Below are 22,686 nucleotides of genomic sequence, written 5' to 3' on the forward strand. Positions count from 1 at the left end.
TCGACGGTGTACTCGCCCAGGACTCTACGCAATTCCAGTCCATCTGGTCCCTTCGTGAACTCATCCCCGAGTCTGCGGCCAAGGCTGGATCAGTATACAAATACGATGTGTCCGTCCCTGTGGGCAAGATGTATGGTTTGGTTGAGAAGATGAGGGAAAGACTCAGGAAGGAGGGTGTTCTTGAGGGTGATGGCAACCCTGAAGGGCCTATCAGAGCTGTCGCGGGCTACGGACACATGGGCGATGGTAACCTTCACATCAACATTGTCGCCAACAAGTACACTGAGGAGATTGAAAAGGTCATTGAGCCTTATGTTTACGAGATCGTCGGTGAGTATTCATTCTGTCTCTGCCATTGAGCGCAGATCTAATCTTACTTTTCAGCTGAGAATGAGGGCTCCATCTCTGCGGAGCACGGTTTGGGTGTCATGAAAGCCCCTTACATCGGTTACTCAAAGAACGAGACATCTATTGAAGTCATGAAGAAAGTCAAGCACCTGTTCGATCCGAAGGGCTTACTCAACCCTTACAAGTACATCGTTTAAGACTATGCTAGTCCTTAAATCAAATCTTGGGAGCTCTCATGCAAACATTTAATCTTCGCGCCGCGTAAATTGCCCATATGAAGTGATCCATGGAAGAGTAATGTAGAGGAACAATGTCAGATAGGAAACGAAAATGTCCAATCAAACAGACCCAAAAAAAAGAGAAACCCGAAGTTATCGCAAATATAATACGCAAGGTAGTCACCAGTCCTCCCAAATTCTCAAATCGCCTGCAACGCCCAACAACTTACTCCATGAAAGCTTCCTTGCTGTTCAATCCAATTGCTTTTTCATGTGGAGAACCAACATATTTAGTACCTGCTGCCCAGATGCCGCCTTTAAGCTTTCGATTGTTGACCGAAAGTTGAAGGGCGACGTAGATGCGGGAGAGAATTGTCTCCCATGATTCAATGAAATCTACTAGAATGCGAATACTTCGAAAATAGGATCGGGTATTAGTGAGGGAGAGGGAAATGACATTTTCATCATTGAGTTGGAGGTGTTTCACACCAGTCTTTGAGAGGGTTGCCTCGGATGAGATCCTAGAATTGGCTGATAAGTCCTCCTGAGGCTTGACATCAAGAAGAGTGTGGGTCAAATCCAAGGTGGATGTGTTGGGGGTTCCAAAAAGTGAAGTATCTTCTGATGAATGTGAAGAATGAAAATTGCAGGAATGCAAGCTCGAAGGCCGGTCGGCAGGGATGGAAGACGCTGAGTTTACGGTGGCAAGTGAGATGTTGTCAAGGGAATTCTCAAACAAACCAACTGACGCGAATACGTCGATGGAAAAATTAGAAGAGGGTGGATGGGTGAGAGCTCGCGCGGAGTGCAATGGAAACACATTGTTGAGGTCTGTAAAACTCACATCCGTGTCTTCGTCTTCCACAGTCTCTTTATTACTGATTTTCGCTGCTGATGGACTTTGAAGCTTGGATGGTTGCGACCAGAGACCGGAGTTTACGATACTGGCCATGAGGATGTCATAATACTCGTACTTTTTTGTTCTTTCATGTGCGAAGTTGGCCTTTGAATGTTCGTTCTTGCCTACAACGCGCTGCTCAATTTCTTGCATCCTCTGGAGTGTGCATTGCCATTCTGTCCATGCTTTTTCCCTAGAAATATAATCGCCTCGGTCTTTTGGAAGAATTGTAAAAAATTCTGGGGTAATACGTGGGTCGTCAAGGACAAAGTTTGAATTATCACTGGACTGTAATCCAAAGAGGCGATCGAAATAGCTTTGCATCCGCTCCATTCGACAGTCCACTTTGTACGGATGCGTTGGTCCATCCGATGCTCCAGGAAATTCCGATAAGAGGGCCAAAAGGTGAGGCGAGGCTTCGGGAGAGTAGACATGGAAGAGCGCGTCAGCAAACCGGCTAATTGAGCCGAAGCCACGAGTGACGGTGATGCGGCATGCAGGCAACCTTTCATCATGAGGTATCCAAGTCAAAACCATTTCGTACAGGGTCACAAGGCCATCGGGATGAATTTGCGTGAATGTAAGAGAAGCAAGGTGCCCGATTGGCAAGGGATAATCACGACTGCGGAAGAAAAGCGGTTCTGGAGCCCCTGAGGGGGGAAATTGATCCTTGTAAGTGGCGATATCAAAAGGCGGATGTGACTCAAATGTGGCTGGTGTAGATGTTTCACTGACTTCGTCGATGGTGGGAAGGAGGTCGAAACTAGGTTTGATTACTTCAAGTCAGATTAACTACATATAAAGCCGGTTTGAGGAGACGCACCTGGGCTTAAGGGACAAGATCATCGAATTCCCGTCTCGTTCCGAAACTGCGGATGGAATAGGCCGCTTCTGGTCGCCACTCTCAAAGATAGTGGGCAAAGGGGTGAAGTATAACCTAGCTATAGTTAAGTGACAAGTTGCAACAACATGGAGGAGATCGGTGAATCATACCTCGGAATTAGATCAGGAAGAAGTTTGTCGTTCTCCGTATTTTCTGACAGACTCATTGTACGATGAGACCCGATGGGGGAGCCGTTGAATAATCTAAGAATAATTTATTCGCGGTCACTTGGATGTACTGCACTATCTGCTGATGGTCAGAGCTTACCCGACGTTATGTTTTATGGTAGGAGTTTTGGTCTTGGGAGTGATAGTGTGAACGGATGCCGCGGTGGCTCGAACGAATTCAGCCTCAGTGGGCGATGTCCTAAGACGCCTAGTCAGTGACATTCGAGAAGAGTTTCTTTTGTCCCTTACTCAATCTGGTCAACGTTCTTCTTGGATTTAAGTCGATGGATCTTGATAGATTTGAAGAAGCTCTTTTTGGAGGTTGGCGTAGCAGAGGCAGACCTTGTAAAGAGAAACATTCAACTTTGCAGACCATGAAAGTCATATGGAAGACTTACTCTTTAGAAGCTGATGCCAGGGTATCCTTGCTCTTACGCTTGATAAGTCTGAGCGAACTAAAGTCGTGTTAACAATTCGCAATTGACAAGGGAAAGAGCGGCACCTTTTGCTGTTGAGTTTTACGTTGGGTCGTACGTCACCTGTCTGCGGGCCATTATTTGGACCCAATCCCAGATCAGACCAATCCACGGGGCTTGTGTCAACTTCAAGAGGTGGGAAAGCTTGGATGCATTCGTAGAGGATGGAAGGGCTCCTAAATACCTGACCTTAGCGACCAACATTCATTGTGGATGCAACCTACTTGGAGAGAACCTCCCACTGTCCATCCAAGGAAGATTCCTCTGGAGCATCGTAGGACATGACTTTGCAAGAGCGTGAGAATATAGTTCGAGCTCTGTTAAGGAGAGCTTTAAAAGAAAGCATGGGCCAACGGCGAGTGTGAAGCGGATGGGGTTGGAGATGTATTCACTGTCGGAGAGGGTGTTAAATAACTGTAAATATGTGAACAACGGGACGTACGCTGATACAGGGACAAGGTGAGCTAAGGAGTGTGAGTAATAGTAAGGAGTGTATACGGGTCCGATTGAGAAGTGGATGTGAATGAAGTAAATGCCAAAAGTACTCGAGTCGATGCCCGTTCGCTTTTTATACGTTCCCGCCAGGATTATAGCTAGTCCAGTTGATATAAGACGTACCACCGTGATATATGGAATTCCAACAGGAAAAGACAAACATCGTGCAAAACTTAAAATATGAGCAAGTTGTCTCGATGTTCAAAGAGGCCGGCAGAGGCATCCTCCTTTAACGACGCTTTATCAGGATCGGGCTTGACTCCCAATCTTCGAGATCCTCCCTTAAGGACGCGGGTATCCATGCTGGGCAAGTCTGGATAATGGGCCAAGGATGAGCCTTATACGTCTACTAGAACAACGATCGATGACTAAATAGATCAATTGATGCAGACTCATCTGTCACTGATGAAGATAGGCTCCTTCTTTCGGCATCGAGTGATATAGAGCCATAGTAAGCTACTTACTTGCAAGGGTAGTTCGAGGCAATTTTTTGCACCGCCAAGCTAGTAGGCCGTGTACAGCCTATGGTCAGTATGTTTGAACTGACCGCAAAAAGGAAAATAAAATCCTTAAACTCACACCATAACCAGGACGCAACTTGTTGGCGGAACCAGATTGTTCCAATCTATTGTACAAATCGTATTTATATGTGTCTGTTTTCTTACCTTAGCACAACTTCTTTGTGTGGCGGATTGATGAAGATCGAGGAATGTGATTACCGCACTAATAAGCATTACTATATTAAACAAGACGAGTATAGCAGATTTTCAACGAAAGCGCGCCCATAATGGGCAAAATACATATGGACAATCCTACATATATACAAAACTGTAAATGGTAAAACAAAACAAGGAGCACCACCTTTCTATTTCATAACTCATAGAAAACAACTTCTTTCTCTTCGCACAGTAATCCAACAAGATGGTTCTTGCAATCATCGCCTCCTTAGAATTACCCCGACAACAATCGCACCGACACCCACTCCAACCAAAAATAAATATGCGGGCAATTCTTTGACCCTTCTCGGTAAATCGTCCTCCTCATCCTTGCTCCAGCCAAGAAGGTCAAGCAAGGCGAACTTCTTCTCCCTGGGCGGTACATTGACTGGTACTACAGGAGGTAAGACGTTGGATGAAGTGGCAGTTTGTAATCTCTCTTCCAAATCCTTGATTCTTTCCATGAGCTGGGCCATCTGCTCTCCCATCTTCTTCTCCTCCTTTTCCTTCACTTTATCTGTTGGTCTGATGTCTGCTTTAGACGAATCATGAGCAGCAGCTCGCGTGGGTCTAAGTGTGACCTTCCTAGCCGTTTCCCAGTGCCCTTCATCGCTGCCTTCGTCTTGCTCATCGGCATCTCCGTCATTGAGTTCCAGTGAGAGCAACTGATGGGGATGTCGTCTGTTGGTAGATGACTTGCCAAGGGTAGCATAACGGTTCATATTCTCAGGAAAATGCCCTCCGTTGGTGAGAAGTTCGTTGGGAGGTAATACTTTAGCTTTAGATGGGGTCGCGGACGGGGTGACTTCTTTCGAATCCGGTTCGGCTGGCACATCCAAGCCAGAAGGTCGTATTGCGTGTTCAAGCGCAGGGGCAACCGATGCTCGACCACGAATAGAACGTCTTTCAGAAATAGAGTAAAAATTTGAATTGGGAGACTTCAATTTGTCCACCAGGGGATCATATTGCTGTAATGGTTCAGACGTAGCCTGCTTATGAAGTCGCCCATCAGGGGAAAGTATGGCATCTGCAGCCTTTGGAGGTGGTTTGATGGTGGCCCTTCCCATATCTTCGTCCTCATCATCCAAATTTTCTCCCACGTCCTGCAACATTTCCTCCATTGTTGGACTCTTCCTTCCGACTCTTTCAGACGTTGCTGAGCCATGCGAAACGCTCGATAAACTTGACACGTCAGACAGATTCCTTTTTCTCCCATACCCCTGGATGTACTCTTCATGTTCCGACGGTTTGAGTGCCTCCCCGGTCTCTTCCCATCTTCTCCAACGTTCGATAACACTGTCCCCAGTATGTTGAGCAACAAGTCGTGAGAGTTCGCCCTCATCATCACCGCTGAAGCTTGTTTCAGAAGCAGATGAACGGGCATCATAGGCTTTTGCCATCCGCTTCACTCCTGTCGTCGCGTCATCGTACGAAGTTTCATCTTCCTCCAAGAGTGTTGACGACCCAGGGAACCGAGAATTAGGCAGGGAATGCGGGTCTAGGAGTGATCTGCGGCGCAGGCGGCGGGCAATCGTTTGCAAGAGGGGTATGAATGGAGGTGCTCTTGATGTGTTGTTTCTATCTTTCGTTTTAGCTCTGATATGACGGGGCAGATGGAGTACTCACCCCCATCCTTCCGAGCTACCCTCTAGGAAGAGTGTTCCAGATACACGTTGCCTCAGCACCCAAGACTCAATATCGGCTATCAATGGCGCAGGCAGAATTTTGCCTGTACCATCTGGACCGCCTGTACGTAATTCATATGTCAAATACTGGGCTAATTCAGACGCTGACAGTATAGTAAGTAAACATCAGCTTGCGACTTAGAGTTGTGACGAAAACTTACGAGCCCATTGCTTAGGATTGCCCGGCAGATTAATGTCTTTCACTCTGCCTTTCTCTTTTCCTTTGACTAGCCAATCAGGCAAAGTCTCGCTCCTTCTTCCTAGCTTCCTGAGGCCTGGGCTATCCATGCTTCGACGTCTATCGTCCACTTCGCTTTTATCCACCCCTTTCCCTTTCAAACTGGAATGCACCGGGTGCTCCAGTACATTGTTGAGGCTCCCCATACTCCGACTCGATCTGTGCGCCGACCCGGGAGTCTGAGCTGGCGAACTGCACCCGGCGGCGAAGAGGGAAGGGGAGGTGCTCTGGACGAGATAGGGATCGTATGATTGACGCTTCTGAGGTGTGGTTGGGGATGTCGGTGTCATTATGATGGCTGTCATGTGTAGAACATAATAAAGAAGGCAATGCAATGTAGAAAAGGAAAAGAATTGTTATTTGCAGGAACGAGCAACACACAACTACCAAATATGCTGCAACACAAGGCGCGATCAGCGACTGGCGCGTCGTGAGTGATTTTGCCACTGGGCAAATAAATCTACGTGGTCTCATTCCGTTGATGAAATGTCTAACAGCCCTATTTCACAATGTACAGAATTTCACTACTCTTTCACCATAGCAATCATCCTCGGGAAACAAGAGAGGTTATCATATAACATTAATTTACTAGGCATACCACTATCATTACTACAAGAAGGTAACTACAAAGTACAGCATCAATAGATTTTTGTGCAGGCAACGTGTGGTAGAGATTGGTCTATTTCGATAGCTTTGTATTACAGGGTCATGACATATATTTTTCCTGGGAGCTGTTATTCGTGATTAATAGTAGATTGTGAATTAGGCTCACCTTCCAAACCCACGACAGGCCAACAGTGTTACTAGATCCTTGTGCTATCTATGAAGCGAATTTCGCTTTAGCTTTCTTCTCCTCTTTTCATTTCTACACCCAGTTTCAGGCGACTCACAGCCATTCTATACCACTTTGCTGCTTCCTTCATGTCCTTTTTGATGCCGTTTGAACCTTTGGATAACACAAATCCAAGTTCTGGATATGATACCATATGAGCTTTTGCACTTTCACAATGGAAATGGACTTACGCTCTTGAGCTGAGAGATCTCCCAAGTTGGCTGCAAATCTGAGGTATTGCAATGCAACATCTGGCGCCTTTTTCACTCCTATCCCTCCCAAAAAACAATTTCCAACTTCAAACATCCCTATAGCCAAATCCTCCTGAGATATTTACGTTAAAGCTTACCCCACAAAAAACATGTATTTGCTTACTGTCACCTTCTTTCTCTCTTGCGCTGTGAGTGCCATTCTGCCTGGTGAGGTATGAATTGTAAGCCCCCCTTCCGCGAGCGATACGTCGCACGCTTGACTGAGTTCAGCAAATGCACGTTTGTCATCTATTCCGACTCCCAAGCCATATCTTAAGGCGAGACCTGAAGTGCAAATCAGTTGAGAGTATCAAAGCGAAGGAAACAGTCAACCTGCCCCAATATATCCTCCCAGTCGAGTTTCCTGCTTCTGCTGCCTTCATGAAATAGTAAGCACTTTTGGACAGTTCTCCTTTCCCTCTAGCTTCAATTCCCATGCACACCAATTCGTTCGCTGAGCGATCTGTTACTGAAATTGGAGCACTAGGAGTTTTGACTATCGGCTCGGACACCACCCTGTTCCGCATCTCCTTTTCCCGCTCCAAAGCCGAAGCGGACACTTTCATATATTTGCCTCTAGGAAATGCAAAATCGCTCTCAGCTCTGGAGGCCGACGGGGTTGAATCTCCATCAAGGTCATAAAAAGAATATCCTGATTGGAATGACATCTGGGAAAAACGGCCCACAGAAGGCAGATCGAGTGAAGCTGATGAAGAGGTTTCATTTTTCAGAGGAACCATACGAGGGGCAAGATATGAGGATGAAGAGATTTGGGAAGATGTGGGATTAGGTTGGAAAATTATATCGGTGTCGGACCGTTGGCGGTATGGTGGGTGAGCTGGTCTCAAGGGTATGCTTGATTCGGAAGCTTGCCTGTTCATTTTTCGAATGTCTTGGACCGGCGGGGTTCGAGGTATCTTTCTGGATGACCGCCGCACTATAGGTGGTGCTGGCGCAGAATTCGGCGGCGGTGGTGGGGCCCTTTTCGGGATGACTACAGGTTTTTTTAACTTTCCTTGCCCTCCATCCCCCTGCTGTCGACTCATTGTTGCCCTTAGTTTTGACAGTCGCCTACTCGGGCCGGATGTCTTCGTATCTCCTCCACCATCAATACCATTTATAGCTTGGGGTACTCCATAAGTGTCGAGCCACTCAAATTGAGACTCATCTTTACCCCATTCGCTTCCCTCTTCGCCATGTACACTGATGCAGTCAGAGTTGACTTCAGTTTCCTTGGGATGTAAAGGTACAGGAGCTTCACGAGTCAAAGCCTCTGCCTTGGACTGTGATTTTGTACGCCTTGGAGATACATGACCCAATTTGAAATGTGTGGAGGAAGTTCCAGAAGGGATAGAGAGAGTGGTAGATGGATGAGATGAAAGTGATAGGCTTCGAATAGGAAGAATAGAGGCCATAGATTTGTGATCTGCTCTCATCTGTTTATCGTCCCTTGTCGATGATGATGTCCATTTTGATGACGATTGGCTGTTCGTAGGGGTAGAGTTGCCAAGACTAAGATGTGAGTCACCAGAAGATATAGCTTTTGGTGTTACGGGAGACTCCACCTCATCCTTGTCGTCATTTTGTTGGCCAGTCACGGTACATTCGCTGGCTAAAGAATCGATAGACAAAATCGAGTTGTGGCGAAAAAGATTAAATTCGAGTGCGGGAATGGGAGGGGCACTGGGTGGCTGGCCCGGAGATAAATTTTCTCTGTGGAGGGAGCTTGAAGCAGCATGTGACTCCGATGCAGTATTCTGATATAAGTCATGGGGCATTAGTGACTGCGATGATGGCATGTCCGCAATAGAGAAGAGATTCAGTACCGCAACTTACCCAGCCCTTTGCAATCCGTCCTTCTATCTCCAAACGGGCAAGCGGACTGACGAAGCTGTCGACGGCTTCCCGTGCTGAAGGTCTTCTTCTTAGCGAGTGGTGACGAGGTGGATTTTGGAGAACAAGCGAAGCCGATTGATGCGGTACTTGTGAAGCTTTTGACATGTCCTCTTGCGCCTGGGACTGTTCGACCAGCCAGGCGGGTTGAGAAAACTTGATCCGCTAAAAAGTATCTTATACGGTGAACGCTCCTGGTTAGGAAAACAAATGATAGTAGGAAATTGTCGTTTGAAAGGTGATCTGACTGAGAAATTGTTACCAGCAGCACGCTATATTCACCCGATTCCAGTGTCAATGCTGTGACGTCGTTTGTTTTGTTTGTTTACTTTTTCTGGAAAAAGATCTTAAATTACGATGTCCTGTGGTATTACTTTTTTAGTTATGAACTTTTTTAGCGATTAATTAAATTTCATCTCCGATGCTTGCAGCAATTGGTTGTATAACTTTTCTTGGCCAACTATTCAATCCGATGCATGTCACAGAACCCGATTAACCGATGTTCACTATCGTCAAGCGTATGCGTCCTTCCGCACTAGCCCTCTTCATTGCGAGGCCGAACCCCATCATCGTCTTAATCTATTCGCTGGCTGGGCTATAAAGGTAACAACCTCTCTCCAGGCGAGGTCTGTATGTGAGACTTGGGCCAATAAACATGGCAGCTATTCCTCCCGAGAGAAAGGGTAACGGCTGTTCGATTTGACCTTATTGCGATGCATTTGTCCATCCAGCTTGCTTACACAAACAACAACTGTTTCTTTCGTTCAGAATTTGTCGCGGAATGAATGGTTTCCCTGTGGTAAGCATATATTATATGGTGACGCAGCAACACATGAGATCAAGGGATGGTAGTGGCTCATTGCGGAACAGTATTATGAAAACTCTTTGGTGAACGAAGCTCTAAAGGCATACCGGAGATTGATGAGAAAAAGACCCAGAAAGCAAGAGCACTATCCCGCTGCTATGGCTGGTTATTATATAGACATCAGCGACATCAATAAATAATGGACAATGGCCAGCCTTTGCACATTCCGAATTTCAATCTAACGGATGGAGATGATACTTGGTGGTGAGAAAAATGTGATCCAGATGACAGTCGTCAACAACAAATAGGAGGAGTAAGTAGTACCGACAGCTGAGTGCCCGGTACATATAATATTTATACCTCCTCCTACTAGCTACTACTCATCATCATCATTCATATCAGTGATCAACGTGGACACCGCCGCCGCCACCGCACAGGGACAACAAAACAACACACGCCGCGGTTCTCTTTTCTTTTCGTTCGTTCTCATATTTCGACCAATCTCTTATCATCACGTATCAGCCCATTTCCCCCAAGTTCTCGGCAACAAATCATAACGGCAAATATTATGAAATCTCTCAGGCGGTCTTTGAACAACGAAAAGAACAGCAGTTCCCCTCAACCTTCGCCCCCACTACCGATCACCTACTCCGGGAATCCTCATGCCCTCGGCAGACCAGCTGAAAAAGTAGCACCTCCGCAAAAAGTGATTAAAGCGCTCACCTCCCATCAAAGCACGAATCCACAAGAGCTGAGTTACAACAAGGGCGATTTCTGGTATGTGACAGGAGAAAGGGATGTCTGGTTCGAGGCGTTGAGTAAGTCGTAATGTTGTAAGGCGAGAGACGCGTCGTGTCGGCTTTGGCTAATAAACTATAGATCCACTCACTGGATCAAGGGGGCTGGTGCCCAAGCTTGATTTTGAGGAGTTTGTAAAGGGCGGTAGGCATCCTGCAGGTCAGAGGTCGGTGGATCATGGAAGGTAAGGAATTTCATGTTCAAACGCCACGGCGTTGGCGAGTATTGATAAATTCAGTATCAGACCAAACACCCCGTCCCATAGTTCTGGCTCTCAAAAAGATGTACCCAAAGCGGGTCCAATCTTGTCGCCGCCTGCCTCTGCTGACGAAACCCGAACACAGAAAAGCCCGTAGGCGTTGAATCTTCTTCTGTTTGCTGAACTTGTATCTGACTCGATTACAGAGTGTACGCCATTGTGCAGTATGACTTTCGAGCTGAAAGACCAGACGAGCTGGAAGCCAAGAAAGGAGAACCCATTGTCATCATGGCGCAGAGCAATCATGAATGGTGCGTCATCTACACCAGTCATCAGTAGTAAAGGCTCAAAGTTCTGTTCAGGTTCGTTGCCAAACCTATCGGGCGTCTTGGTGGCCCAGGTTTGATCCCCGTCGCCTTTGTAGAAGTCAGAGATCCTAAAACTGGGCAGCTTATTGAGATTGAGCCAAACTCGATCCCCATGGTCGAAGAGTGGAAGAAGAAAACTGCGGAGTATAAGGCTGCAGCCATACCTCTCGGAAAACTTGATATAGCTCCTGGGCAGGGTGTCACCAACTCACCTTACGCCCCGGCACAAACTACCCGGATTTCCGACTCTTATAGTTCGATGTCTCGCACAGGGTCTATGTCAACTACTTTGATTAACCCTCCCAGTGGGGCATCGTCTTCTTCCACCACTCCTGCGCCCACTGAAAGATCCTCAAAGCAAACCCCCTATGTTCCTGTGAAGAACGAAATACTACCTCTCGGCGACTTGAAGTCAATGTCCGTTCCCTCGTTTCACCAAGAGAATGGCGTATATTGGTTCCGCCTTCAGGTCACATTTGTCCCCGATGATCTTACCGCTTCTGCTTATACATTCGGTCTTTATCGATCATACGAAGACTTTTACGACTTTCAGATTGCTCTTCTCGATACATTCCCTCTCGAAGCTGGTCGATCTGGTTCCGCCGATGGTCGCTCTACGCCGGAGCGTATTTTGCCGTATATGCCCGGTCCAGTGGATTACGAGATTGATGACGAATTGACTGAATACCGAAGGGAAGAGTTAGATGTGTATGTCAAAGAGCTGCTTGATCTGAAGTCCAAGGGTGCCGGCTTTATCCTTCGACATGAATTATTTAGGGCATTCTTTGCTACTCGACATGGTGATCACTTTGAGAAAGTGTCGAGACAAGATGCCCTGGGAGAGCTAGAAGAGCAGTTGGCAGATGTCAGACTGGAGGACTATGGTGCTTTAACAAACGATATGAGATCCCAGTCAGTCACATCACCACACTCCCAGTCCCCCAACCAATACCGCCATTCTCCACAAGCTTATCAACAGCACGCCGTATCGAAGAGCATGTCATCACGTGGCGCATCACCTCTTCCCCCCATTAATACAAACCCTCATCATTCGTCGAGACCTGACTCGTCGGCCTATCCCACATCCGGCAGGCAGTCCGCCACGGCGCATTATGTTTCCGGCGGGCCTTCCACAGCCAACACGACGTCGTCATGGGGTATGGGTGCTGGAGGTCCTTCAACTTCTACGAGCGCCACTACACCCGGTACTGCACCTCAATCTGGTCCGCCGCCATACATCAAGATAAAAATTTATGATAGGGCTACTGATGACCTTATCGCCATACGAGTACATTCAGCTGTGACGTTTGCCGAGTTGTCTGACAAAGTGCGAGCGAGGCTAGGACCGGGGGTTACAATGTTGAGATATAGAGTATCGATGGATAGCGGAGAAGGTTATAGGGAGCTGATGGATGATAAGGATCTGAAAAATTGGTTGAGGACTGAGGGCCAAAAGTTGGTCCTGTATGCCGAGCAATGAGGTGTTGTGGATTATCCTTATGAGGTGGAAGTGAAGGAATAGAAATGATGCTGTAGGCTATATCTGTACCAGTCATGTTTGAGATTAGGGTTACATATTACTTTGGAACATTAATGCAGGCGCATATTTCCGTGTCTTTTTAAAAGTATCGCATAGCGTCAGCGAACTTCTGTACGAATAAGAAGAACGGGAGACGCATATCAGGTATTGGTGCCACATCGAGATAATGCCGAAAATCCCGATGCTGGTGCAACGGTTCTGGGTGGCCCATTCGTTGTCATTATGCTTGAAACCTCGAATTCCAAGGCATCGATTCAGCTTCTGTTTTTCCTCTTTCTTCCATCCGGAAAGGATTGTTCAGACCGAAGCACACTGCGTACTGCACCACAAGTCTCAAGGAAATAGCACTGCCAAAATCTTAGATTAGGACGGGGGATTGGAGAAGGTATACTCTCACATTACAAGACCTTAAATTATTGTCATTTCATAATGGTCAGTGTACATTGTGTTTCGTTGTATAGATGAAAGCTAAATAGTTCACAACAGCGAGTTATTGTCAAGGGCGGTGTTTGGAGAAACACCGAGGACGAAATTCTCAAGGCCGCCATTTCAAAATACGGTAAGAATGTGAGTATAACCCGCACATATATGGGAATGAAGCTGACGAGCTTGGTTTCACAGCAATGGGCTCGTATCTCATCACTTTTGGTTCGAAAAACCCCCAAGCAATGTAAAGCGAGGTGGTACGAATGGTTAGACCCTTCAATCAAGAAGGTGGAATGGTCAAAGGCAAGCGCATTCGGTGTTATGCAATGGCTAACGATGGTTTCAGACTGAAGACGAAAAGCTTCTTCATCTTGCCAAGCTCATGCCTACTCAATGGCGAACCATTGCTCCTATCGTCGGTCGTACAGCTACGCAGTGTCTTGAGCGATACCAGAAGCTCTTGGATGACGCGGAGGCGAGGGACAACGAAGAGCTGGGATTAGGAGCAGGAGAGGATGAATCGAGCAAACCAGCTACCGATGCTAGGGGTCTCAGGCCGGGAGAAATTGACACAGACCCTGAGACAAGACCCGCGAGGCCTGACCCCATCGATATGGATGATGACGGTACGTGTATCATAATGTTTGGTTGCTCTGTGCGATTCATTGATATCCTATTAGAGAAGGAAATGTTGTCGGAAGCGCGAGCGAGATTGGCCAACACACAAGGCAAAAAAGCCAAACGCAAGGCCCGAGAAAGGCAATTGGAAGAGGCCAGGCGATTAGCTTTTCTACAAAAGAAGCGTGAATTAAAAGCCGCTGGTATTAACCTTCGTGCCAAGCCGAAGAAGAAGGGTATGGATTACAACGCCGACATACCCTTTGAAAAGCAGCCTGCTCCTGGTTTCTACGACGTCACGGAGGAGCAGGCCAAGGTTCACGCTGCTCCTGTCGGTTCAACACTTCGGGCTCTCGAGGGAAAACGCAAGCAGGAGTTGGACGAAATCGAGGAAAGGAAGAAGCGACAGAAGAAGGGAGATGGCAAGTCTAACCAAACGCAGCAATTTGTGGCGGCCCGAGAAGCGCAGATCAAGAAACTTAAGGAGCAAGAACAGATTATTAGGAGGAGGAAGCTAAATTTGCCGATACCTCAGGTTGGAGAGCGAGAACTGGAAGATATTGTCAAGATCGGGCAAGCAGGAGAATTAGCAAGGGAGCTGGTTGGTGACGGCAACAAGGCGACAGAGGGTTTGCTAGGCGAGTATGAGGCTTTGGGTCAGGCTAAGATGGCGAGGACACCAAGAACAGCTCCTCAACGTAAGATCATTATCTGTTTTTCAGTCGTTGTGCGGTGCTAATGTTGAGTCAGAGGACAATGTTATGGCCGAGGCCCGAAATCTCCGAAATATGATGGCAGCACAAACTCCTCTTTTGGGAGAAGAGAACACTCCTCTACACGGCCCTTCTGTAGGCACTGGATTCGAAGGGGCCACACCTCGACACGATGTTGCCGCGACCCCCAATCCTCTTGCAACTTCGGCTCGAGGTGGTGTACTCACTTCAACTCGAACAGTCCCTGGTGTTGGTACCACTCCCCTGCGGACCCCTTTCAGAGATGATTTGAACATCAACGACGATGCGTCCGTGTACGGCGAAACTCCCATGAACGACAGGCGCCGCCTTGCCGAGTCTCGCCGAGCTTTGAAGGCTGGCTTTGCGGCCTTGCCCAAACCTGAAAATAATTTTGAGCTTGCTGAGACAGAAGAGGATGAAGAGGAGGCGGAAGAAGCGGAGCCTCTAACAGAGGAAGATGCTGCCGAGAGGGATGCGAGATTAAAGGCTGCTAGAGAGGAAGAGGAACGACGCGAGCTTGAGAGGAGAAGTACTGTTATAAAGAAGGGTTTGCCTCGACCCGTCAACGTTAACACATACAAGCTTCTCGACGATCTCAACTCTGCTATAGTTGAGCAGACCGACGAGGAGATGGCCGCAGCGTTCAAGCTCGTCAATCTTGAAGTCGCCATGCTCATGAAGCACGACTCCATCGCTCACCCTCTGCCTGGAACTTCTACCCCTGGTGGCCTGGCTTCTGAATATGATATGCCAGAGGATGACTTTGTTGCTGAGGCCAAGAATGCTATCCACACAGAATTGGCTAACGCATTGGGCTTGCCGGGTGCGAGCGATGAACATTTACGCTTGGCAATTGGCGCAGCCGCCGAGGAAAACGAAGCTGCCTTTGCAGAAGCGTGGGCCGAGGAACGCGAAGGTCTTGTCTACTCCCCTTCAACTCGAACTTGGGTTGATAAAACCTCTCTTTCCCCAGAGGAGCTATCCGCATGCTACGCTGCGATGATCAACGCTTCTCGAGATCGCGTTATTGCCGAGGCTACCAAAGCCGCCAAAGCAGAGAAGAAGCTCGGTAAGCAGCTGGGTGGTTACCAGACGCTCAATGAGAAGGCAAAGAAAGCCATTGTGGACGTCATGGAGGAGATTCACCAGACCAAACGGGATATGGAGACATTCCTTATGCTTAAGGGCATAGAAGAGGCTGCAGCCCCGGCCAGGTTGGAGAAGATTAGGGAAGAGGTTGCTGTTTTGAAGAAGAGAGAGAGAGATCTGCAGGCTAGATATGCAGAGTTGAACGACAGGAGGAGGGAGAACCTCGCAGCTATTGAACAGGTACGTCAATGTCACTTCTTGTCGAAATTACTTAGACCAATGATATTTCACAGCTCGAGGAAGACAAGATCGTTCTCGCTGCTCAAGTGGCATTGGAAGCTCAAGAAGGAGAGGTTGCAGATGGTGATGTTGATATGAACGGGGCTTAGAAGTGCAAACATATTATTGGTATATCAATGCATTGTTGTCATATTGGTTGTGTGATGTTCGATTAGGACTTGTTGATGTGCTATGCAGAGCCTATCATCATGTAAAAACTGCTGAGGGCAAGCGGAGCTGTGTTAAAAGCTTAAGTGAGGGGTTGATCATATTTGTCACATTAAATAACCCCCAAATTAAAGAGCCGTTTGAGCGGCGGAGGAAGCCGCGCTGATAAAGATTTATTTTGTTGGACATTTTTGGAAGGTCATGTAAATTACTCCACGGGAAACTTGATATATAATCAATAGTCGATTATTCGGCAAATACACTTTCAACAAAGTATTTAAAATGGTGGCAATGGAGTACACCCCAGATGCAGCGGGGCAGGAGAGCTACATTCTATGTGCCGACTGTGGGACAGTCATCTCAAGTGCCAACGGCGCTGGACTTTGTAAGAAATTATCTGCTTGCGACTGGTACAGTAGCTAATGAGAGTTGGTGAAAGGTGTTGGTTGTTTGAGAAATACTGTGGATATTACCGAGGGCATCCCCAAAGAAGCCACACTCAACTTTTGTCGAGGATGTGAAAAGTTTTTGTCGCCACCCAATACCTGGATTGCCGTTCAGCCGGAATCTCGAGAGTTGCTTGGTAAGTGAAATGATTGTTGTTGCAATGGCGCGAGAGCTCATCGCCATTTCATAGCTATCTGTCTTAAAAAAATCGCCCGGCCTTTGATGAAGGTTCGACTCATCGACGCATCTTTCATCTGGACCGAACCCCACTCCCGACGTATCAAACTCAAGATTACAATTCAAAAAGAAGTTCTCGCCCATACTGTCTTGCAACAAACTTTCGAGCTTACTCTCGTTGTTCACACCGGGCAATGTCCTTCGTGTACAAGGTTAGCAGCAAAAAATACCTGGAAAGCCAGTGTACAAGTTCGACAGAAGGTCACGCACAAGAGAACCTTTTTGTGGTTGGAACAGTTGATCTTGAAGCACAATGCCCATAAGTGAGTCTTGCTATGTTCTGCTGAAAGGCTCATGCTAATAAAACGCTGTAGGGACACAATCAATATTGCGGAGAAGAGGGACGGCTTGGATTTCTTCTATTCCGAGAGGAACAATGCCATCAAGATGTGTGAATTCCTTGCTGGTGTCGTCCCTGTTAGGTACGGCGTGTTACCGACATCCTGAAAGCGATGGCTCATACATGATATTGCAGAGTCAAATCGTCTGAGCAGCTTATTTCATCCGATACTCATTCCAACACTTCCAACTACAAGTTTACTTATTCCGTCGAGATTGTCCCTGTCTGTAAGGATGATTTGGTCTGCTTACCCAAGTCACTTGCTCGTGCTTGGGGCAACATTTCGTAAGTTGCAACTCTATCTCATCTGAGATTTGATCCTAACATGCCTGCCATCTAGTCCGCTTACTATTTGCTCCCGTGTGGGCAACACTATCCACTTGCTTGACCCAATGACTCTTCAGCAAACTGATGTAGCTGCCCCTGTCTATTGGCGCCAGCCTTTCGACTCCCTCACCACCGTTGCGGACCTTGTTGAATTCATTGTGCTTGACGTTGAGCCTTCAGGGCCAGTCCGAGGCAAATATGTGCTTGCCGATGCACAGGTTACCCGGTCCAGTTCGACAGGTAATAATGCCGATGACGATGGAATGGGCGACGATGGTATCTACCACACTAGGACTCATTTGGGCGGTATCCTGCAACCCGGAGACACTGTCCTCGGTTATCACCTTACCAACGCCAATTTCAACTCTGATTCCTTTGAAGCGCTTGAAAGCGGTAGAATCCCTGATGTTATACTCGTCAAGAAGACTTACCCCAACAGGCGCAAGAAATCCAGGCCCAGAAATTGGAAGCTTCGTTCCATCGCGAAGGAAGCGGAGGATGTGCAGGATGGTACCGTCGGTCGAGGTGCCCTGGGAAGGCGAGGAGGTGTGGACCAAAAGAACGTCGAAAGAGACTACGAACTATTCTTGCGAGACCTGGAAGAGGACAAAGAGATGCGTGCCGTCATCAATCTTTACAAGGCAGATGCGCCAGAGGAAGGAGAAGACGAGGCTATGGCCGTCGAAAAGAAGCCCGGCTCGGGTCTGCATGGTGGGAAGAGAAGAAATGGGCTTGCAAAACAAGCTCAGCATGGTATGGATGTCGATGACGATGAGGCCGTGGGAGAAGAGGATGAAGATGACGAGGAAGAGGATTTCCCTGAAATCGATATGGACGAGTTGTTGGAGAACTTTGAAGAGCTTGACATGGATGACGGTGCAGAGGTTCTGTAAACAATCAATAGTAGTCTTTTTGCCATGTACCGCCGATACCCAGAGATCGCATAATAATGAAGTATCACATTTCTACTGGCTACAAGAATCTATTTTTACCCTACTGCTGAGAGAGGGCTTTGCTAATCCTCCGCACTTCCTTGTCAATGTCATTATAGAATTGCTCATCATCGGTGTACCTAGGGTTCCATCCAATACTCTTACTCCTGTCCGCAACACCCCTAGAGTTGCTACCAGAATAATAACTCCCATTAAAGTATTGGTCGATCTCGTCCTTGGTAAATGCGGTAGGGGTAGATTCAGTGCCCTCGGGAACCGCCTTGTGAGTTATGAGAGACTGGCCGACAGCGGAAGCCGCGCCAAAGAGAGTATATTCGCCAGAGATACCAAAGTAATATCCTGCTGGACCGTGGCCGATAATAGGCCTAGGGACAGTAGCCTTCTCCCAAACAAGACCGTAGAGCTTGCTAAGATCGGCGATACAGACATGAGGCCAGATGTTAGCACCTAATAACTGGTCAGCTCTGGTCGATTAACCACAAAATAAAGGAAACCTTACCTTTGCCAACGACACCGGCTCGCTTCCTCTTAATAGAAATCTCAATCAATTGAGGCATTTGTTGAGATGTGGGGTGAGAAAGACCCTTCTCGAAAACTTCTCCTCGAGCAAATCCCCAAATAGTAGAAGGAAGGATGATGTAAGACTTGATTATTCCGGCTTGGTCAGCCTTGACGATCTCAAGGTCAACATTACGGTGAGGAGCCGTGTCAGCCACTTCAGTGATAGAGTGAAGAGCAGGGCCGAATCGGGTAGCAGGGGAGGGGTTGAGGTCGGTGTAGATCTGCGCTTGCATGAATATGGAACGTTGAATAAACGAGTGTCAACGTACAGTGTCAGTGGGGTATTCTCCCCGAGCGTCATCTGCCAAGACGCCAGTGCCACTGGTCTGGATCAAGAGAGGCCTGTGACCACTCTTCTCCTTCCTCTTCTTCATACCTTCCAAGATGGCCCTCATACCGGCAAGGTCGTCGGCGTTCGCACAGGAGACGACGACATCGTGGTCGGCAGCGGCATCTCGGAGCTTGTCATACTCTTCGAGTGAGCCAAGGAGAGGAACAATTGTGACATTGTGCTTTCTAGCAATCTCGAGAGAAGTGAACCTATTGATCTTGGCTGGGTCTCGGATGAGAACAGTGATCTTGGATGGAGGTGTGCTGGATGTGATGACAGCTTCGAGGGCTGTGCCTCCGATGTAGCCAGTAGCACCTGTGAGAAAGACGGATTTTCCAGACATAGTTGTTGTTGCTGTGGGGTTTTTTTTTTTTTATTGAATGTATACGTTAATGAAGATGAAATTGCGAAAGAAGGGGTCGCAAGAAAAGGGGTGTCTTTATACGGAGCGGAACGCAGGGAGGGGCGGAGATGTGAGCCTATGATGCCATCGACGTCTCCACGTGGGGCTCCGCCCAAAAGACTCAGCTGGCTCCCTCGGCCCGATTGTGGCACTTCTTACCTCCACCTTTTGCTTTGTCATCATTCGACGTTTCGTTAATTAGAAGTACTGGCTCTGTGGTCCCGATCTCAGTGCGTTACCTTTTTACTTTATTTTCTTCTAGAACTTGCGACGACCTTCGCTTACGTGTTCCACCATCTTATCGATTAGATACTGCACTCCCCGTTATATTAGCAGCTTAGACTTTTCTAGACGTTTTGCCACCCCTTATCCCGTCTCACCCTGTGCATAGGATATGTCCAAGGTTCAGCTATACGTTTATGATCTCTCTCACGGTCTCGCCAAGAGCATGTCCCTTATGCTCACTGGCAAACAAATTGATGGTATCTGGTATGTAATATCTGCTTGTCCTTAAGTGGACCTGGAGCTTTATGCAGTTGCTGATCATCCTTTTGGGTTAGGCATACCTCAGTTGTCGCTTTTGGCCGCGAAATATACTATGGACAGGGTGTCCTCGAGTCCAAGCCGGGGGCGACTCACCATGGTCAACCTTTACAAATTTTAGATGTCGGTGAAACTCATATAGACGAAGCAACATTCAATGAGTATCTTTCGAGTCTGAGTGGAATGTACACGCCTAGCAAATACCACTTGATTGAATTCAACTGCAACCACTTTACGGCCGATGTCGTGGGCTTCTTAACTGGAGCAGAAATCCCAGCTTGGATTAGTAGTGAGTTTTTTAAGACTTCCTCTAATGATGATATTGACAACATTTGAAGGTCTTCCCTCCGAATTTCTCTCAACACCTTTCGGACAGGCTATGAAACCCCAAATAGACGCAATGTTCCGTGGTCCTACAGCACAGCGTCCTATCCCTGACAAAATTAGCAGCGCCAATGCTTCGCCAGCACCTTCCATTGGCTCCTCATCTGCACCTGGGGGTGATACTGCTGCGGCTGGCCCTTCTCTTTCTTCTACATTACTACAGTCAATCGCCGCGCAAGCTACTGCTCAGACAACTGGCCAATCTACCGCAGCCAATGGATCATCCAAACAACCTCTCAACCCTGAAACATCACCTCTCACTCTCGTTTCATCTACTGCCAACTTCCATTCCATCCTCTCGCAGCACTCTGCTGTCGTCGTAAATTTTACTAACACACCATCATGCCCCCCTTGCCGGGTCATCAAACCCGTCTATGAGTCGATCGCTAGCTATCATTCTGCCGTCTATGGAGCCAAGGGTGCTCGATTTGTGGAGGTCGAATTAGGAATTGGGCAGGGCCGAGAGATTGCGGGTACTTATGGTGTGCAGGCCACTCCGACCTTTATGTTCTTCAAGGATGGCAAAAAAGTCGGCGAGATGAAAGGCGCTGCCAAAAGGGAACTGGAGAACAAAGTTGAACAATTCTTAGAGGAGTGCTATCCGACTCACCCCCACCGCAGAATGTATCTTCCCGCGGTTGAAGGATTGCCAAAAAGAGCGATCACAGTTAGCAACCTGCCCAATTATCCGGCTTTGTTGAACAAGCTCGAAGGGTTCTTAGCGGACAAGGGAAAGACAGAAAGCTTCATGGTTCTAAAAAACGAAGTGGTACCATTCCTAGAGGGCAAGAGTCTTTCTGAAACAGAATTGGCTGCTCTGCTTCAGAAGTGGTCTGCTGCCACCCAAGACTTGCTGCCTGCTCTTCAGCCAACAGAAACTTTCCCTTTAATCGATCTCTGGCGAATTGCCCTTCAATGCCAACCAATCATTCCCTTCATTGGTTTGGGGCTCTCGACCGCCTCAAGCAACGCTGAACCCATCACCAGTATCATTTCTCTTGCTTCAAACACTTTCTCTTCTTCTCCAGAAGCCATACCCAAACCCTTCATCCTCACTGTCCTTCGTCTTCTCACAAACTTCACATCTTGCGTTGAACTGACAAACCTTGTGCTCGCGCATGATGGTAATGTTTCTACGTCTGAGCAGCTCATCAGCGTGTTGGTAGAGTCTCTTCTGTATCCCGATGTGGGTGTAAGAAGCGCGGCTGCTGGTGTAGCGTTTAACATTGGTCTCTGGAGGCATCATAACGTTGTAGAAGAGACTCCAAATGTGGATTGGGAGCTTGAGGTGGTCAGTGGTTTAGTAGAAGCTCTTGACCGGGAAGAGGATGAGGACGTCGGTGAGTTGCACTATCTTGACTACAATATGCGATCCATTACTAATGTATGTGAACAGCTCATCGTCTTCTTGCAGCCCTTGCTTTGGAGATCTACCTTTCTCCAAGCTATGAAGATAACGTTCAGCCGATGCTGCAGGTCTTGGAAGCATCCAATAAGATTGAGAAGAGATGTAAGGTTTGGAAGAGGAAAGAGGTTAAGAAGGTGGGAGAAGAGATCGCTAGAAAGCTTTGCTAAGCCACTACCAAATAGACGTTGCTTGTAGATACAACAAAGACACGATCCTGAATTGTTGCACATTATGTATATTTCTACTCACGAACAAGCTTAGCCACTTTACTGCCAAGAAGCGCGATGGGTTTGAAATGAATCTTCTATTTCATCCGCTTCTGGGCTTCTGCTTTTTCCAATGCACTTGCAAAATATGTCGATTACTCCATTATTTACGTTGAGTACTTATGGAAGATAAAAACAGTAGCGAATAGGGATAAAAGCGGGCGAAGCTCCCTCCAGGATGTAGTAGTACGCAATCGGATCGACTTGTTGTTATCATCACTGGTCATGATTGTGGTGACCATTTTACCAGCAGCATACGAAAACATATCTTCGAGACTATGACGGTGCAGAGAGCTTAACTAGCAAATGCCAACTGTGAAGCTAAGACTGAGAACGAACGAACCTAATTAAATGAACAGCGA

At 47.5% G+C, this 22,686-nt stretch overlaps 9 protein-coding genes across 10 annotated transcripts in view; 5 read left to right on the forward strand and 4 right to left on the reverse strand.

The window, feature by feature from the left end:
* Positions 1-605, forward strand: part of CNK01540 (conserved hypothetical protein) — a 2,188-nt gene extending 1,583 nt beyond the window's left edge. Inside the window, exons 5-6 of the mRNA XM_567828.2 lie at positions 1-330; positions 385-605. The exon at positions 1-330 is cut by the window's left edge and continues 46 nt beyond it. Coding sequence (XP_567828.1) covers positions 1-330; positions 385-545 — 491 coding nt within the window. The 3' untranslated portion in view covers positions 546-605. The remainder of the gene's footprint in view (positions 331-384) is intronic.
* On the reverse strand, positions 569-4,014 carry CNK01550 (hypothetical protein). The gene is made up of 9 exons (XM_024658052.1): positions 3,433-4,014; positions 3,215-3,381; positions 3,017-3,166; positions 2,913-2,969; positions 2,764-2,856; positions 2,615-2,713; positions 2,458-2,550; positions 2,288-2,401; positions 569-2,227 (listed from the first exon to the last, which is right to left on the reverse strand). The coding sequence occupies exons 2-9, from the start codon at positions 3,334-3,336 to the stop codon at positions 793-795; spliced, it is 2,163 nt and encodes a 720-aa protein (XP_024513774.1). The 5' UTR covers positions 3,337-3,381; positions 3,433-4,014; the 3' UTR covers positions 569-792.
* Positions 4,015-4,290: 276 nt separating this feature from the next.
* On the reverse strand, positions 4,291-6,461 carry CNK01560 (expressed protein). Its single transcript, XM_567830.1, has 3 exons — positions 6,048-6,461; positions 5,828-5,990; positions 4,291-5,779 (listed from the first exon to the last, which is right to left on the reverse strand). Exons 1-3 carry the CDS (start codon positions 6,427-6,429, stop codon positions 4,420-4,422), a joined length of 1,905 nt encoding a protein of 634 aa, XP_567830.1. The 5' UTR covers positions 6,430-6,461; the 3' UTR covers positions 4,291-4,419.
* A 224-nt stretch (positions 6,462-6,685) lies between these two features.
* On the reverse strand, positions 6,686-9,392 carry CNK01570 (conserved hypothetical protein). The gene is made up of 7 exons (XM_567738.2): positions 9,044-9,392; positions 7,545-8,964; positions 7,332-7,492; positions 7,148-7,280; positions 7,015-7,094; positions 6,897-6,944; positions 6,686-6,848 (listed from the first exon to the last, which is right to left on the reverse strand). Exons 1-7 carry the CDS (start codon positions 9,206-9,208, stop codon positions 6,831-6,833), a joined length of 2,025 nt encoding a protein of 674 aa, XP_567738.1. The 5' UTR covers positions 9,209-9,392; the 3' UTR covers positions 6,686-6,830.
* Positions 9,393-10,407: 1,015 nt separating this feature from the next.
* CNK01580 (protein scd2/ral3, putative) lies at positions 10,408-12,867 on the forward strand. Of its 2 annotated transcripts, none has more exons than XM_567832.1 (5): positions 10,408-10,723; positions 10,785-10,887; positions 10,942-11,055; positions 11,109-11,213; positions 11,265-12,867. In XM_567832.1, the coding sequence occupies exons 1-5, from the start codon at positions 10,474-10,476 to the stop codon at positions 12,748-12,750; spliced, it is 2,058 nt and encodes a 685-aa protein (XP_567832.1). In that variant the 5' UTR covers positions 10,408-10,473; the 3' UTR covers positions 12,751-12,867. The 2 variants fall into 2 exon arrangements, with proteins under 2 accessions (XP_567832.1, XP_567831.1); XM_567831.1 differs by having other exon boundaries at positions 10,948-11,055.
* A 212-nt stretch (positions 12,868-13,079) lies between these two features.
* On the forward strand, positions 13,080-16,120 carry CNK01590 (conserved hypothetical protein). The gene is made up of 7 exons (XM_567833.1): positions 13,080-13,242; positions 13,297-13,377; positions 13,432-13,539; positions 13,583-13,862; positions 13,917-14,552; positions 14,605-15,917; positions 15,971-16,120. The coding sequence occupies exons 1-7, from the start codon at positions 13,240-13,242 to the stop codon at positions 16,064-16,066; spliced, it is 2,517 nt and encodes an 838-aa protein (XP_567833.1). The 5' UTR covers positions 13,080-13,239; the 3' UTR covers positions 16,067-16,120.
* A 245-nt stretch (positions 16,121-16,365) lies between these two features.
* On the forward strand, positions 16,366-18,410 carry CNK01600 (RNA binding protein, putative). Its single transcript, XM_567834.2, has 6 exons — positions 16,366-16,509; positions 16,564-16,707; positions 16,762-17,071; positions 17,123-17,230; positions 17,284-17,433; positions 17,489-18,410. Exons 1-6 carry the CDS (start codon positions 16,407-16,409, stop codon positions 18,366-18,368), a joined length of 1,695 nt encoding a protein of 564 aa, XP_567834.1. The 5' UTR covers positions 16,366-16,406; the 3' UTR covers positions 18,369-18,410.
* Positions 18,402-19,709, reverse strand: CNK01610 (hypothetical protein). The gene is made up of 3 exons (XM_567835.1): positions 19,259-19,709; positions 18,928-19,210; positions 18,402-18,875 (listed from the first exon to the last, which is right to left on the reverse strand). The coding sequence occupies exons 1-3, from the start codon at positions 19,661-19,663 to the stop codon at positions 18,469-18,471; spliced, it is 1,095 nt and encodes a 364-aa protein (XP_567835.1). The 5' UTR covers positions 19,664-19,709; the 3' UTR covers positions 18,402-18,468.
* A 316-nt stretch (positions 19,710-20,025) lies between these two features.
* CNK01620 (conserved hypothetical protein) lies at positions 20,026-22,295 on the forward strand. Its single transcript, XM_567836.2, has 4 exons — positions 20,026-20,212; positions 20,284-20,555; positions 20,605-21,990; positions 22,047-22,295. Exons 1-4 carry the CDS (start codon positions 20,118-20,120, stop codon positions 22,223-22,225), a joined length of 1,932 nt encoding a protein of 643 aa, XP_567836.1. The 5' UTR covers positions 20,026-20,117; the 3' UTR covers positions 22,226-22,295.
* The last annotated feature ends 391 nt before the right edge of the window (positions 22,296-22,686 follow it).

This window comes from Cryptococcus neoformans (genome assembly GCF_000091045.1).
Source record: "Cryptococcus neoformans var. neoformans JEC21 chromosome 11 sequence".
Taxonomy (NCBI): Eukaryota; Fungi; Basidiomycota; class Tremellomycetes; order Tremellales; family Cryptococcaceae; genus Cryptococcus; species Cryptococcus deneoformans.